We start from the raw sequence: 15,617 nt of genomic DNA, 5'->3' as shown, positions 1-15,617 counted from the left end.
CTCTCATCATCGTACGTCTCTCTCATCATCGTACGTCTCTCCTCATCCTACGTGTCTCTCATCATCGTCCATCTCTCATCATCGTCCATCTCTCATCATCGTACGTATCTCTCATCATCGTACGTCTCTCTCATCATCGTACGTCTCTCATCATCGTACGTCTCTCTCATCATCGTACGTGTCTCTCATCATCGTACGTCCATCTCTCATCATCGTACGTCTATCATCGTCCATCTCTCATCATCGTACGTCTCTCATCATCGTCCATCTCTCATCATCGTACGTCCATCTCATCATCGTACGTCCATCTCTCATCATCGTACGTCCATCTCTCATCATCGTACGTCTCTCATCATCGTCCATCTCTCATCATCGTCCATCTCATCATCTTCCGTCTCTCATCATCGTCCATCTCTCATCATCGTCCATCTCTCAACATCGTACGTCTCTCATCATCGTCCATCTCTCAACATCGTACGTGTCTCCTCATCGTACGTCTGGCTTGTGCAGCGACCGGGGAGCCGCCGCTGTGCGTGTCGTACGTGCTGGTGTCGGCGCTGCGCCAGGCCATCGCTGCCGCGCGACAGGAGGCTGGCGTCACAGGCTGGTTCCCCATGCGTGAGTTCGGCTTCTGAAATTCATAATTAGTGAAATTAACAATTAATATGTCAATTTGTATATTATTATTTGATTAATGATTAAAATAATTAATTGGAAATATAATATATATTCCTGTATATAATAATATAATGTAATAAATAATTACATACACAATTCTCGGCAACAGGCCATGGGCCTATTTCTTCAGTACCGACATTTCTGTTCTATTATGATAATTGATTAAATTGATTAATTGGGTTATTATTTTATTATTAACAATTAATTGGAAGCATATCTTCTTGATCTTTGTGTAAATTACATCAATATATTCGTGGATGAACTGTAATCATGATCTATTTCAATAGCTCAATGTAATAAATATAATAAATATTATATTTTGTAATTACAAAATGTTTTTTCCAGACACCCCGATGACTGTGGAGGCAATCCAGCAGCTGTGTCTAGTAGAGCCGGAGCAATTCAAACTACAGTGATGCATGAACTTACTTTATTTGTTTGTACTCTAAATTATTGATTTAAAAATACGTGAATTGTGAATGTTCTTCAATCAACGTTTTCTTCAATTGACAATTTGGTCGTCAGTGCGCTCAAAGTGGTTCATCGAAATATTTTTTCTACATTTTCACACTCCCAAGATGGTCTGCCAAAATAACATGTAATTTGTTGATGCGAACAACGTATTTCATTATGATTAAATACACTTTTGTTCTGGGAAAGACCATCGAAGCTCCTTTATTAGCTGTGCTTGCTTTCTTCGCTTCAGATTCTAATGCAATGCAAAAATAATTATCCACTATAACCAATAATTACCATTCCTGTTAGGAAGCATCCAGTCTCCATAAGGAGGAAATAAGAAACAATTTTGGATTCATTTGTTGATGGTGTACTTAGTCTTAGTAATTTACGTGCATTTCAATTGTCTTTGTCGTTGATATATTCTTAATTTTGACCTGTTCTTTCAATCTCCTCGTGACAGACAGGGTGCTTACGGTACTTGTTTTATGCTCATAGTGGGGCTACACCACCACACACCAGCCACCACCCACTTGGTTACATCACTCAAACCACCACCCGCTTGGTTACATCATCACTCAAACCACCACTCACTTATTTACATCACTCAAACCACCACCCACTTTGTTACATCATCACTCAAACCACCACCAAGCCGGTTAAATCACCCAATCCACCACCCGGTTGACTACATCTACACACGGTCGCAACACCAACACTCTAATGGAAATTTCACATTTCCTCTCACATTCGATAGGATTGTTATCTCAGCCTCCAAAAGATGGCTGAAATGATCACACTGTAGCCGTATGTTACTTGTGATCATAGACATAGGCAAGGAAGGATGACAGAGAGAGGAGGGAAATGGATAAATGATGACTAGGTGACAACAAGATCGCCGTTTTTAAAGGGTTGTCTCAGATAGGGAAGACAGTAAAGTCTGTGCGAAAGAACGGTAGAAGTGAGGTGCCCGTGCAGAGTGAGGACCTAAGTCTATAATAGCACTTGCTTAGAGGCATATCTACACAACACAATTAGAAGTATTTCCTCATAGCATGAACCACATCACACGTTCACGTGTGATTGTTATGAGAAACGGAAGAGGTGTCTCCAAATAATTACTACTAAGCGTCGTCTACATGCATTTACTTGATAATATATTAACATACTGTATAAGCCGACTGGGTGGATGGAAATTAGGAATACAATTGTAATTCACTTCAATATCATTCATTACTATCTGGAAGTGAATAGTCGGGATGGAACGCCGCTGCCTAGCACTGGACGAAATTGAAGAGAAACAGCTTGTACGCGAACTTGTAGTGTTGATTAAAACCCATTATGTTTGGTGGCCACACTGCGTCAATTTTTGCCAAAAGCTGACGACAGATAGGGGCGGATATTTAGAACAATTCAACAAGAAGAGCTAGAACGCTGATCTCGCTCTTCAGAGCCCTTGTAATCCCTCTCCTTAAGGTCCATCCAAATAACAAGTACCTAGATTTTGTTAAAGGACACAAACCCAAGGCCATGCTGGAACCAAAGCCGTATTCGTGGCGACCGAGCACAGTCCTCCAGTGACACCGAGAACTGACCTGAGCTTCAATGGGCTTGTACCCTGACTACCCTCAGCTCCTCTCATATTCGTGCCGCCAGCAATGCGCTTACCGTGTCGCTAACCACTGCGCTACCGGTACAGCGACTCGTCCCTTCTTGAATGCCACTGCCAGCTTTGGACCACGTTCAAGGTTGGATCAATTCTATGCGGAAATATAAACCCTCTACCGCCTGAGATGAGTAACCGGAGCAATATTGTCACAAGCCTACTTCCCATAAAGGATACGTTTTAGTATAAGCTCGAAATGACTTGCACTGATGGTTGCCGCCACGTACAACAACTTTAAAATGTTCTCTGTTGCGTACAAACGTCCTCAGGTTGCTACACTCAATAGTTTACGTATAATTCAAGTTGAAAGTTATGTTCCAGGGAGTGACATACGACGGTAAAGGGTTAAACGGTCCAGTGCACCTTCACGTTTAGAATTGACGGGTTGGGGAAGCTGATCTACTATGTGGGCAGGCTGGAGCGCATGGATCTGTACTCAATGCGGAAGAGACGGGTGAGGTACGTCATTCTGTACACTCGGAAAATAATAACCGGACGTACTTATAAATGAACATTTTCAGGAAAATAATAATCGAAAACTTTTTTCAACTTCATCAACTTTTTATCTGGAAAAATAATGACGGAATAAAATTTACTTCGAAATTGAGACATCAGGATTGCGACATTCATAAAATAAGAGAAGAAAAGACTGTGCAGGATGTTCCCATTACGCACACGAGCTGCTGTCACATTTCAATTTCTGCGAGCAGGATCCCTTTCTGTGGCAGAACTGACCCAGCAGGCATGGTCAGGTTGAATAAACGTTGAAACAATGTGTTTTCGGCGTTGAAATAACGTTGAATATTGGTCCAGAATGAAAATTGAATCAACGCCATTTTTTCAACACCGTACCTATCGACAGTGTTTCAAATTGAACTCGGGTGAATACTGTGACATTTATGATAGAATATGATAATCTGATAAAACCTTTTATAAATAAGTTTTTAACGTCAGAATTTAACGCAATTTCAAAGTTGAAACAACGTCAAAAGGTACGATGTTGAAAAAAATGACGTTGATTCACTTTTCATTCTGGATAAATTCAACTTTATTTTAACGTAGAGAAGTGCGTTGTTTCAACTTTGATTCAACCTGATACATCCTGCTGGAGAGTTTGTTTAACGTATTGCTAAAGCAGTTTGGAGGAGAGGCATTCAACTTTGAGACCAAGAGACTGTTGGACATATTCCTGGGCACGTGCTCTGATCGTCTGCCTCTGCAGCACTACCAGCGGTATGGATGTCAGAGGTACCGGCATATGCTGACCCATCTGAGGGCAGATGTGCTGTTATTATAGACACTACACAGCCTCCGGGACTTACCTAGCGAGGCTGAGGGAGGCGGAAGACTGAGGCTGCTCTCCAGCGTAGCCTGGGACTGCAACGTCCAACCCACACACTAATGATATTAAGGTTTTCATCACTATCGCCCTGTCAGTTTGACAAGTGTCGTTTGCAAGGTAATGGAATCTGTTGTGAGGGATCGATTGATAGATCATTTGACTGCTAAAAATCTCCTATCAGAATGTCAACATGGCTTTATTGCCGGGAGATCCTGCACCACTAACCTCTTAGGCTCTTGTCTATTCTCGCAAAAGTACAATTGCAAGGTCAAGGTAATCCTGGTCAACCAACCTGTCAAGGTAATCTTGACAGGTTGGTTGACTGGGCTGATACCTGGTAGCTGCGTTTTAACGCAGACAAATGTAAAGTTTTCCCCTTGGCAAGAATAATGAACAGCAAGATTACAGTATGAGAAGACACTGTTTCAACGACAGAGTGATGATGTCGAAGTCGACAATGGAAAAAGATTTAGGAGTTAATATAGACAATGAGTTGAAATTTTCTAAGCATATTGAAGGTCAAGTTAACAAAGCTGATAAACGATTTGGATTGATCAGACGCTCTTTCGAGTTCTTGGATGCAGAAGCGATGAAGCAGTTGTTTGTTGCTGTCGTGCGCCCGAACCTAGAGTTTGGAAACGTCGTGTGGTCACCGAAACTTGAAAAGGACAAAAATTTAGCAGAGAGAGTTCAAAGGCGCGCAACAAGGATAATTCCGGGTTTGAGAGGCAAGTCCTATGTGAAAAGATTACAGATTATGAAGCTTCCAAGCCTCAGTTATCGACGTCTGCGTGGGGACCTCATTGAAGCATACAAGTATACTCATGGCTTATAAAAGGTCACCGAAGGATTACTAGAATTTGAAACAAGAACCAACACCAGGGGCCACGGCTATAACTAAAAACACTGCGTTGTCACACATCCATGCGACAACATTTTTTCTCGCTTCGAGTCACCGACATGTGGAACAGCCTACCTGATAGCATCGTTGACGCTCCGAGTATGAACGGCTTCAAGAACAGACTAGACGAAGCTATGCAGGAGCATATGTTCAGTCTTAAAATGCCTGGCAAATTACGGACCAGGCAATAAAACCAGCAGCTATCTCAATCAATCTCAGACTAGACGAAGCTATGCAGGAGCATATGTTCAGTCTTAAAATGCCTGGCAAATTACGGACCAGGCAATAAGTTCAGACGAAGCTATGCAGGAGCATATGTTCAGTCCTAAAATGCCTATCAAATTACGGACTAGACAATAAGTCCAGCAGCTATCTCAATCAATCGTCATTTATTGAAAGAGCGGGTTTCAAAGGCCGGATCACTTGTGAATCAAGTCACGAAAAGTTCAAGAATCGGCAACAGGCCATGGGCATATTTCTTCAATGCCGACACTTCTATTCTATTACGATAACTAATGTCACCCGGTAGTGATTGAATTTCAGAATTTCATGCTGTACTAAGGCAACGTTTAGCATTTTAGTACTCCGCTGATTATGTGTGAATTACGGTTTTCGCGTGGCACAAACAAATTAAATATTAAAAAGTCAAAATTATTTCATAAAGTAAATTACACTGCATCCTACTTCAGTAGGAAAGTAACATGAATAACGATACAAATTGGATATTGTTATGAGTTAGATATTTGTTTGAGACATGCGCTGACTCAAAAATCTGATAAAAGATTTAGATTAACACTTCTTCAGAAATTAATATTTATATTTAGATACATGATCAGACGCTTTGCGGGGATTTGGAAAAGCGCGTGACATGATATAGGTATCCGTACATATGTCGGCTTCAAAAGTCGAACTTCTGTGCAACTCACTAGTACAGTGTTTCTCATAATCAATATTATCTAGGACTCAATAAGTAACAGTGAGCTAGAATTGTATGTATTACGTAAAAAATAATTAATATTACTGCCCTGCGCGTCGCTGAATCATCTTAACATGATCTCAGTTGTGAGCCGTGTGAATTATACACGACAACAATAACTCAAATTATGTATAGTTTACATGATTAATTTCAAAATATCCTGAAATAATTTCATTTCATTTACATGAAAAGATAAAAAATTTTGTCTATATTGAAAATATTTGAATATTTTCTCGCGGGAAATGTTTGTGTACTGTAAGGTGCTTCCATCTGTTGGCAATGCAAGGGAACGACCAGTTACACTAGCGGCGTGAGCGTAAATTCGTTTCTACTTCACTGAGTTCACTCAGTCGGTTCTACGGTTTGTGTCGTGTTAGTTGATACTTTGTAGGCAGTGCTGTAGAGTCTAGATTGAATAATATTCCTGTCAAATTTCTCCATTTTTTATTTCTAACGCTGACAATTAATCGAATTTTAATCGTTTGTCTGCCGTCTAGAATGGCTCCAACATACGAAGTGGAAGATCTTGTGTGGTGAGTATGTAATTGTAACAGAGTTAGCGGGCAAGAAGTAAGATAGGCTAGCTAGGCCGACGTGCCGGGCCTGGCCCCTGGTCAAGTGGGTTGACCACTGACACTGAGCTGAAAAAATCTAACTCAGTACCTACTCACTGCAGTGAGTGACAAAGAGAGCGCATTTTCTCGTCAACAAAAACTTGAAGTCACGGACACACACGGTTGGACAGACGGACGGACGGACATGGCGTCGATGGCGAGCACAATAGACAGTGCATTTTTCCATAAATGAGAAAATGCGCTTAAAAAGGTTTCTACTGAGTCTATGGCACCTGAATCTTGCATCACTACTCGTACTCTATAATCTACATAGTAGGTATAGACATTAGACAAGACTAGAGACTGCACTCTGCAAAATAATCTTGCATTCGAATAAGCTGCTAAATCATTATCATGCCACAACTAGGCTCTAGCCTACAATAAAAAATCCTGTCTCTTCTACTAATTTAAAAAATATTAATATATAATACAATAGTGCCAACTCTCTAACTTTTTTACTTGACTCTTGTCTCTTTTTTCAGCAAGGTTTATGAAGCATACCTAGAATCTAGAAAGGTGCACTGGTGCAGAAATTGAAATAAAGGAAACTGATACAAGGAATTATCAACTATAAAATGGGTATTATTGCAGATTAACTACATCCAAAAAAAAGGGTGTTTTTTTTTTTAATTATATGTTTTTTGGGGTGTAGATTACGAATCTGAAATCCATTTTTGGCGGTCGGCATCGGAAAACCGATTTTTTTCGCTTGTGTGATCGGTATTATTGCAAAAAATCGGTTTTCCGATGCCGACCGCCAAAAATGGATTTCAGATTCGTAATCTACACCCCAAAAAACATATAATTAAAAAAAAAAAAACACCCTTTTTTTTGGATGTAGTTAATCTGCAATAATACCATAAAATGTCACAGTCATATCATGCATACTTTGCATAGTGACAAACCAAAGATTTTTTTTTAAATCATTTGTTTTTTGATTCCCTTGTCTACTAAAGATTTGAACCTACTTCTTATGACTGATAATGCTATTATCCATGATATTTTACTGGTCTACTTATAGACATTATAGTACTCTATTATACTAGTATATACTATTCTACTTATACGTTATACTTATAGTTATAGTGGTAATAAGCTTGAGAAATAGTCTAAAAAAAGTCTCTGCTTTGAAACTATGCACATTATGATTATAGCACATACATATAGAAATTGCATAAGAGTGCCTATTAAGGGTAAAATTTACCAGATTCATATGCATTTCTATGGGTGTTCATTTCACAGGTGGTTTCTTCAAAAATTTCCAGTTAGGTATAAGGTAGGCCTATGTTTATACTATAATGATGATCAACATAGTGGATTGTGGAATTCTACAAAATTCCTGGAAATTCTTTTTGATCTTTGGAGTTCAATAACAGAATTCTACTTAGTGGTATTCATTATTTTCTTTATGCTAATGTTAGTCTGTAAGTAAGCATGTGTGGTGTAGTATGTATATCAACTTTCTGATGCCCAACTTGAGTTTTCCTGCCTTTTAGAAGCCATCCGATTCTTGCTGAAAGAATGATTTCTGAACTAATTGGTTGTAAAGCTGAAAGATCATGCTGCAAAATATATAATTTATAAAAATATGAGACCTCAAAATCCTGTGACTTCAAGAATAAGCAGAGAATATCAATTTAAGTAGTATTGGCTGCATTTTGAAGGCTTCAATTTGTATTTATTTTGTTGATCAGTGACTGGGCTGCTTTCAAGCTATAACTTTTTCCAAAAATGTTCATAATATTAATCATCTCACCCTAAATCAATTCTTTCAATTCCTAGATCAAAATCTGGTTTGAGATCTTGATCAGAATTATTAAGATATCCCTTGGCCAATCATTGTATGAGTGGCTGATTTATTTTACTCTATGCCCCAGCCAATAATGAGCAAAAATTTGAACATGCATGCATGCATGCACCAACACCACATTGTTGTAACATCTAAAAATTCAAGGTTACTAATTACATATTGGCAAAATTTATGTATCCTATAAATAAATCCAAGTCATTTCCTAAATGGTTGGGTACAAATTGGCATGGGTTGACTCTGTGTTCCAATTATCAAATCCAAGAGCATTTGTTTTTGCAAAAGTTTATTCCTCTCATCAGATGAATTGCTGTGAGGACGCAACTGTGTGGTGCCATATGTATTGGTGTGGCTGATATTGATTTATATAATACATTTCATTGTTCTGAGAGCCCAGTCTTGTCTTAATATTATTTTTTTTTTCAAACTGTAGTATAATGGATTCGTTGTCAATATTTATCAAGAAAGTGGTTAAATTAGAATTTTTTCTTTTAGGATGCTGGCAATGTGTGTCCATTAGGACCATTACTTTCTATATTTAGTAAATAAATGGTTAATACATAAATGAGCTTAATATCTTACTTGTATGTAGTGCATTGTGCAGAAACCAAATGCTGCAGCTATTGAAAAATATAGGTACCGTATGTATCTATCTATCTCAGTTATTCACAAAGCCTATAATAGCTATAATGAACAATAAATGATTCAAGTATCAAAATTTTTTCTTGCAGGGCTAAGATGAAGGGCTTCTCACCATGGCCTGGCAAGGTAAATAAGAGTTATGCAATGAATGAATTATTATGTTCCATTTATATATGTTATAAACTGGTCTGGAGTATAATTGTTTCTAGTTACGTTTTTCGTCTAAATTGTGTGACTTGCTGGTAATTTGTTAGGTCTTGTGAAGCTATGCCTAACAGATGTTGGAAGATGTTATAAAATTAGCAATTGCTGTGAATACTTGGTCATTTCTGTAAAATACATTGTTTTTTTTCTGAGTCTTAGTTGAAAATATATCTAAATTTTTTTGTGTGTACAATTGAAGGACATCAGTGAGTTGTAGACCTAAATCGGAATTTTTGTGTCTAATTCATCAAGATTTTCTTAGACCCTGAAATAATAAACTAATTAATTCTTTACATTTTTTTTTTATTTTGGCAGGTTGTTGAGCCAAACAGCAATGTGAAGAAACCCAGCAAAAAGAACTGTCACTTTGTTTTCTTCTTTGGCAGTGGCGACTAGTGAGTGTTTGTTTAGGGTTACTTCTTTATATTCAGTACGTACCTATATAACTATTACAAGTAAACCGCCTTTGAAACACAACTTTTTCTCGATCAATGGAATTTAAAGGAATATATTGATATTCTGTATATAGGTAACTATTGCAAGTAAAAATGCTGTAGGAACACAACTTTTTCACAATCCATGGAATGTAGAGGAATCATAGAATGATTAGGTAGATATCTCGTATAAAACCATTTTGTGTTTGACTAATCAATATTATAAATACATTAAGGAGGTCAAAGGTACCACTCTTAGAATTGAACAACTTTCTTTTTACAAATTTTAGGAAGTGAAGATTTTGTTTTATTCCACCAGATATATACAGTTAACAGACATTGATTTTCATTTATGTCACTGTTTATACCTTTGTTAAATAAATAGATGAATAATCATATACCTTTGTTAAATATATAGATGAATAATCATCTCATTGCAATTTACAGTGCATGGATAGAAAATGCAAACTTGAAGCCGTTCTTTGCCTTCCGGGAGCGACTTGTGAAAGCCAACAAGACGGCTCCCTTCAAGGATGCCATTGTTGCAATTGACCAATATATTGAGGAGTACAATATTCAGGTAAGTTTTGGGCAGTGTAATTATTATTCTTATAGTAACCTACTGGTATGTATTTAACTATTCTATTTTTACTGTACATAGTTTATAAGTTACTGATATAACTAGACTCCAAATGAGCCTGAAAATTGTATTGATGCAAATTGTTTGTTTTGCTTATTATTCTAGTTGATAAGTATTTTTTAGTGTCTCTAAAAGTAAGGTGATTCTATTTTACCTTTTGGCCAAGCCTAAAGTTATTCCTAACTCCTCTACTCCAGGCATACCATTATATACTCCCTAAATAGAATGAAAATGTTTTACTCTGTAACCAAATGAATAATCATCATGAGTGTGTTTCAAAAGAAGAAGTTATCATTAATTTATATTTGCAGCCAAATGATCATCATAGCAGCGCTGACAGTGGGCCTGAGTCAGCTGACAGCAGCCTGATGCAGGACGCCTCAGGCTCTCCTCCGCCTCCCACCAAACTAAAGATCAAGCTTGCAGCAAAGAAGAAAATTAAGGTTTGTGTCACTAATGTATTTTGGAATAAACATGCTTATTTGCCCAATAAGCTTCCAATCTGAGAAATGTTGTCTCTCTATGCCATATTCTTATTTGTATATCTCTTTAGGTTTTTCCTCAATGTTGTGACTATTCTTAAATTAATATTCAGTGAAAATTTTGGTCATGAAGACAAACAATTGCAACTGTAAACAAGGGGCGATGAAAAATGTTGAATGAATAATCAGAATTATAGTTTGTGAAAGAAAGCAGATGGAAAAGTTCAATGCTGCTTAAAAGTTGTCAAAAATTTCTTATTCTATTCTATTGATGAGATATTTTAGCTCTGTTGATTCTGTTGTCATTGAGGGTATTTTAATGTTAATATTTTCTTGAAATTAAAGCATTCTGTTGAATTTCCAAAATGAATTTTAATGTAGGAAAAAACACACGCCATTTTTTGACAGATTTTTGTTCAAAGCTTCCCAAGTCAGTTTTCTACAAGAAAATTTAAAATTGTTATATCATCACACTCCTGTTTTTTTTTAATTATGATGGTTATGTTCACTTTCAAGGTACGTAATTGACTTATTTTTTAGGGTATTTTGTTGGATTACACGTTTCATTCTCATTACCAATTATTTTTGCTTAATTACTCAATAAATATGTATGATTAGTGGCTTGCTTATTTACTTAATTATTTTTAATTATGTAAACTTGTCAATTTTAGTTGCATCTCTAGTTCCTTGCTAAAAAATGGTCATTTTTTCCAAAACTTTCTATAATTTACCTATATTAAAATTTGCATTTATCTAGGTTGATATATAAATAATTCATTGTAAAGTCAAAAAATACTTTTAAATAGTTGTATTTTCTATATATTATGCCTGTTAATTAGAATATTCAACTGTACAGACACCCGGAACTGAGAGTTCATCGGACGGCTCAGTGGGCAAGAAGCGGAAGAGTGAAAGCATTGGCGGCATCTCAAGCACTGAGAAGATCAGGATCAAGAAGATGAAGGCTGGGGCTCGTATTAAAGATGCCATGCTTGCCTCTCCTTCACTTAACGCTAAAGCAAGAGTATCAGCGCTGCTCGACAGACCTGTGCACATACACAGACCTGTAAGAGTCTTGACTTATTCCTTGCTGCCTTCTCCTTATGACTTAGAAAACGGTCTGACTAGTAGGGCTATTGTGGTAAATGTCTTGAATTTTCTAAGTCAGGTAAAACCTAAACGGCTAACCAAGTTTTGCTCACATTCTTTGGATTTTTGACTGTCCAGATAAGTTGTAATTGTTCACTTGAATTAATGCAATGAAGTTAAGTTGATTGATATAGTTGAGGAAGGTTAGGTTGGTGCAAGGGTTCCTATGAGAGTGCTTATGCAGCTTTTATTATCCTGTCAGGCTTTTAGATTACAGAAAACATCTGGTATATATATACTTATCAGCCTCCTGAACTCTTATATAATCTCTGCTGACATCCTTCAATTGAGTCAGACTATCGGCCTCCTACCTCTTACATCTTTCCTGACACTCTCCATGCCAGTCATACTCCAGCTACCTTATCTCTTAAATCTTTGCTCATATTCACCAAGCATATCTTAGCTCTCGCCAGACTGCATTAGTTTGCAGCGTTACCGGTACTGTCTTACCTGGTGTTGGTGTATTTGTATCTATGCAATCCACGAGGGTTTATTCAGTTCAACTGATGCAGTTCACTATTTGATTGACTCGACTTTTTATTGACGCAACAGTTTTATTGACGCAACAGTTTTGTTGACGCAACAGTTTTATTGATGCAACAGTTTTATTGACGCAACAGTTTTGTTGACGCAACAGTTTTATTGACGCAACAGTTTTATTGACGCAACAGTTTTATTGACACAACAGTTTTATTGATGCAACAGTTTTATTGACGCAACAGTTTTATTGACTCAACAGTTCAATTGACTCAATGGTTTTATCGACTCAACAGTTTTATTGACTCAAGAGTTTTACTGACTCATTATCTTGCAGGACACGCCTCCCCTGGACGTGGGTAACGTGAGTCAGGCCCTCAAGGACAAGAAGATCGAGCCTTCCAAGCTGAAGTTCGGGTTCCTAGGCCTGGGGGTCATGGGCTCTGGGATCGTTAAAAACCTCCTCAACAGCGGCCACTCCGTCAGGGTCTGGAACAGGTCTTCTGAGAAGGTAAGAGCTGTCAGGGTCTGGAACAGGTCTTCTGAGAAGGTAAGAGCTGTCAGGGTCTGGAACAGGTCTTCTGAGAAGGTAAGAGCTAAGAGGTCTTCTGAGAAGGTAAGAGCTGTCAGGGTCTGGAACAGGTCTTCTGAGAAGGTAAGAGCTGTCAGGGTCTGGAACAGGTCTTCTGAGAATGTAAGAGCTGTGGTTCATGCGATGTTTTGTTGCACCTCTAATAATTATCTCGTCTCATGGAGATAAGAACATTTATTTCCCTGTACTCTATATTGATCTCCAGTGTTTTATTTTCATATTGGACTTCTTTTTTTGATGTAGCTATAGGAGTACGTTGTATACCTATTGTTAGGTGCATGAACCCTCTTATATTTGCTTGTTTATTTTTTCGACTCTTTTAATCTGATGAAATGTTTGCAAATTGTTGTAGGACAACCAATGCAGGTAAGTTGAGAAGGCATTTATTTCCATAAAGTTGTTTACTTGGTTTTGGTTTTCCGCCTTTCAGACCTAGATTGTCTATAAACTTGATATGTATGTAATTTTTCGACTTTGTTATCAAATTTTGACTTCATTTAGTACCAGACATTCCATTTAATTTAAGGGGATACCACAACAACGTTGGATAAATTCCATTCAATTTTATTCAACTCATTTCCCTCATTTTAACTTTAGCTCCCTATGTAATATTCTTACTTCAGCTCCCTATGTCTTATTATTACTTCGGCTTCATATGCCCCGTATTCTCCCCTTGGCTCCATATGCTCCTTAATCCCCCCTTGGCTCCATATGCCCTGTATTTTCCGCTCAGCTCCATATGCTCCATGTTTTCCACTCGGCTCCATATGCTCCATGTTTTCCACTCGGCTCCATATGCCCCCATATTCTCCCCTTGGCTCCATACCTATGCCCCATATTCTCCCCTCCGCTCCATATGCCCCGTATTCTCCCCTCCGCTCCATATGCCCCGTATTCTCCCCTCCGCTCCATATGCCCCGTATTCTCCCCTCCGCTCCATATGCCCCGTATTCTCCCCTCCGCTCCATATGCCCCGTATTCTCCCCTCCGCTCCATATGCCCCGTATTCTCCCCTCTGCTCCATATGCCCCGTATTCTTCCCTCCGCTCCATATGTCAATATACTACATTTTATCCCTTACATTTTTCGTTATTATTTTCGTTCGCCCGTAGCGAATTTTTGTAGACCATTTGTATGGTAGACCGCCGTAGAAACGGACGTTTTTTTTGTTAGTGTAATTCGAGTCACGTGCGAGGAAATTCCCATGATCACCTCTGCCTTTCTAAATTCAATAGTCCCATTTTAATATTTATTGAAAGCGTTGAACCAATCCTAAGAAAGAGACCTAGCATTATCACGATCAATTATCTGATGAATTTGGTCGATGTATGCTTCTTCCGTGTGTTGAAAAAATGCTGAAAGAGCTTGAATTTTGATGTCCGGTCCTAAATTTTTTAGAATGCTATCATTGCATTCTTTGGAATGCTTTTCTTATATTTTTCGAGTGCGCTCGGGGATAATATTATGGGTAGATTGCACAAGAATGGTAACGTGGAATCAAACGCATCTTGTTTTATTACTTAATAGCTTTTAGGTTTATAGGTTCAGTTGGCATCTATAGTAACACTTGCCTGCCAAAGAGATAACATGTTTTTTTGAACCCTTCCCAAATGTTAAGATTCTATTCCCTGGCAAATGCTTCGATTTCCTTTTTTAAGGAAAAAGCGATTACGCCGCGAGCGATATGCATGTTGTAATACAGTCGATGAACAATGTTATCATTGAAGCTCCGACCGTTTATGAAGCAGCGTTGCAGTAGTCGCTATAGTTTAGCATCAAGTTGCATTTGTTAGCACCCGAAGAACATGGCTCAAGGACAGAATTATCAAGAATTTCAAGAATTTCGTGCGCTTGAATGCAATACAGTCTAATGTATGTGAGGCCTTACAGTTGGTGACGTAAATACCGGCCGAACTCAGACAGACGAAGTTGTGATCATATTTGTAAAGTTTTTGACAATTTTACCCCATGAATCCTTATCCTATGATTAGGAAATCGATTTTTAGTTCAAGTTGATGTTTAAGCGACTTGATATTGATGTTTGTTTTTGCCATTAATAGTGTAAAATAACGCGCGCTGCGAAAATTTGTCATTTTTAGCGCATTTTCCTATTTATGGAAAAATGCCCTATTGTGCTCGACATGTCCGTCCGTCCGTGACTTCACGTTTTAGTCGACGAGAAAATGCGCTCTCTGTCACTCACTGCAGTGAGTATTGAGTTATATTTTTTTAAATAGACAAAGTGTTACCTGCTGAGTTTTCAGCCTTCTGTGTCTGAAAATGTACTTTGTAGCCTAGCTCAGCCGTGAATATATAAAATGTTACGAGGTTCGAACACGCCATCAGTTAGCTGTCAACAATCCAGTTGGCAGGGCACTAAACCTTGTGCAATGCGCAGCTGGTAGACTAGTAACGTCAATGTTACTTGACTCGCCACCACGCTTGTCACTTGACTCGTCACCACGCTTGTCACTTGACTCGCCACCACGCTTGTCACTTGACTCGCCACCACGCTTGTCACTTGACTCGCCACCACGCTTGTCACTTGACTCGCCAC

General features: G+C 38.3%; 2 protein-coding genes across 2 annotated transcripts in view; both read left to right on the top strand.

Moving 5' to 3' along the window:
• Window positions 1-1,570, top strand: part of LOC108682927 (xanthine dehydrogenase 1) — a 30,078-nt gene extending 28,508 nt beyond the window's left edge. The window contains exons 23-24 of the mRNA XM_047880821.1: window positions 511-618; window positions 1,024-1,570. Of these exons, the coding sequence (XP_047736777.1) occupies window positions 511-618; window positions 1,024-1,094 (179 nt within the window). The 3' untranslated portion in view covers window positions 1,095-1,570. The remainder of the gene's footprint in view (window positions 1-510; window positions 619-1,023) is intronic.
• Window positions 1,571-6,310: 4,740 nt separating this feature from the next.
• Window positions 6,311-15,617, top strand: part of LOC108682937 (putative oxidoreductase GLYR1 homolog) — a gene marked incomplete at its 3' end in the record, with an annotated part of 31,275 nt that continues 21,968 nt past the window's right edge. Inside the window, 7 exon segments of the mRNA XM_018172198.2 lie at window positions 6,311-6,552; window positions 9,172-9,208; window positions 9,602-9,681; window positions 10,168-10,300; window positions 10,672-10,803; window positions 11,699-11,908; window positions 12,806-12,979. Of these exon segments, the coding sequence (XP_018027687.1) occupies window positions 6,518-6,552; window positions 9,172-9,208; window positions 9,602-9,681; window positions 10,168-10,300; window positions 10,672-10,803; window positions 11,699-11,908; window positions 12,806-12,979 (801 nt within the window).

This window comes from Hyalella azteca, unplaced genomic scaffold, assembly GCF_000764305.2.
Source record: "Hyalella azteca isolate HAZT.00-mixed unplaced genomic scaffold, Hazt_2.0.2 contig6408, whole genome shotgun sequence".
In the NCBI taxonomy this organism is placed as follows: Eukaryota; Metazoa; Arthropoda; class Malacostraca; order Amphipoda; family Hyalellidae; genus Hyalella; species Hyalella azteca.
Note: the sequence above shows the minus strand (reverse complement) of the source record. Positions and strands in the feature narration are given on the sequence as shown.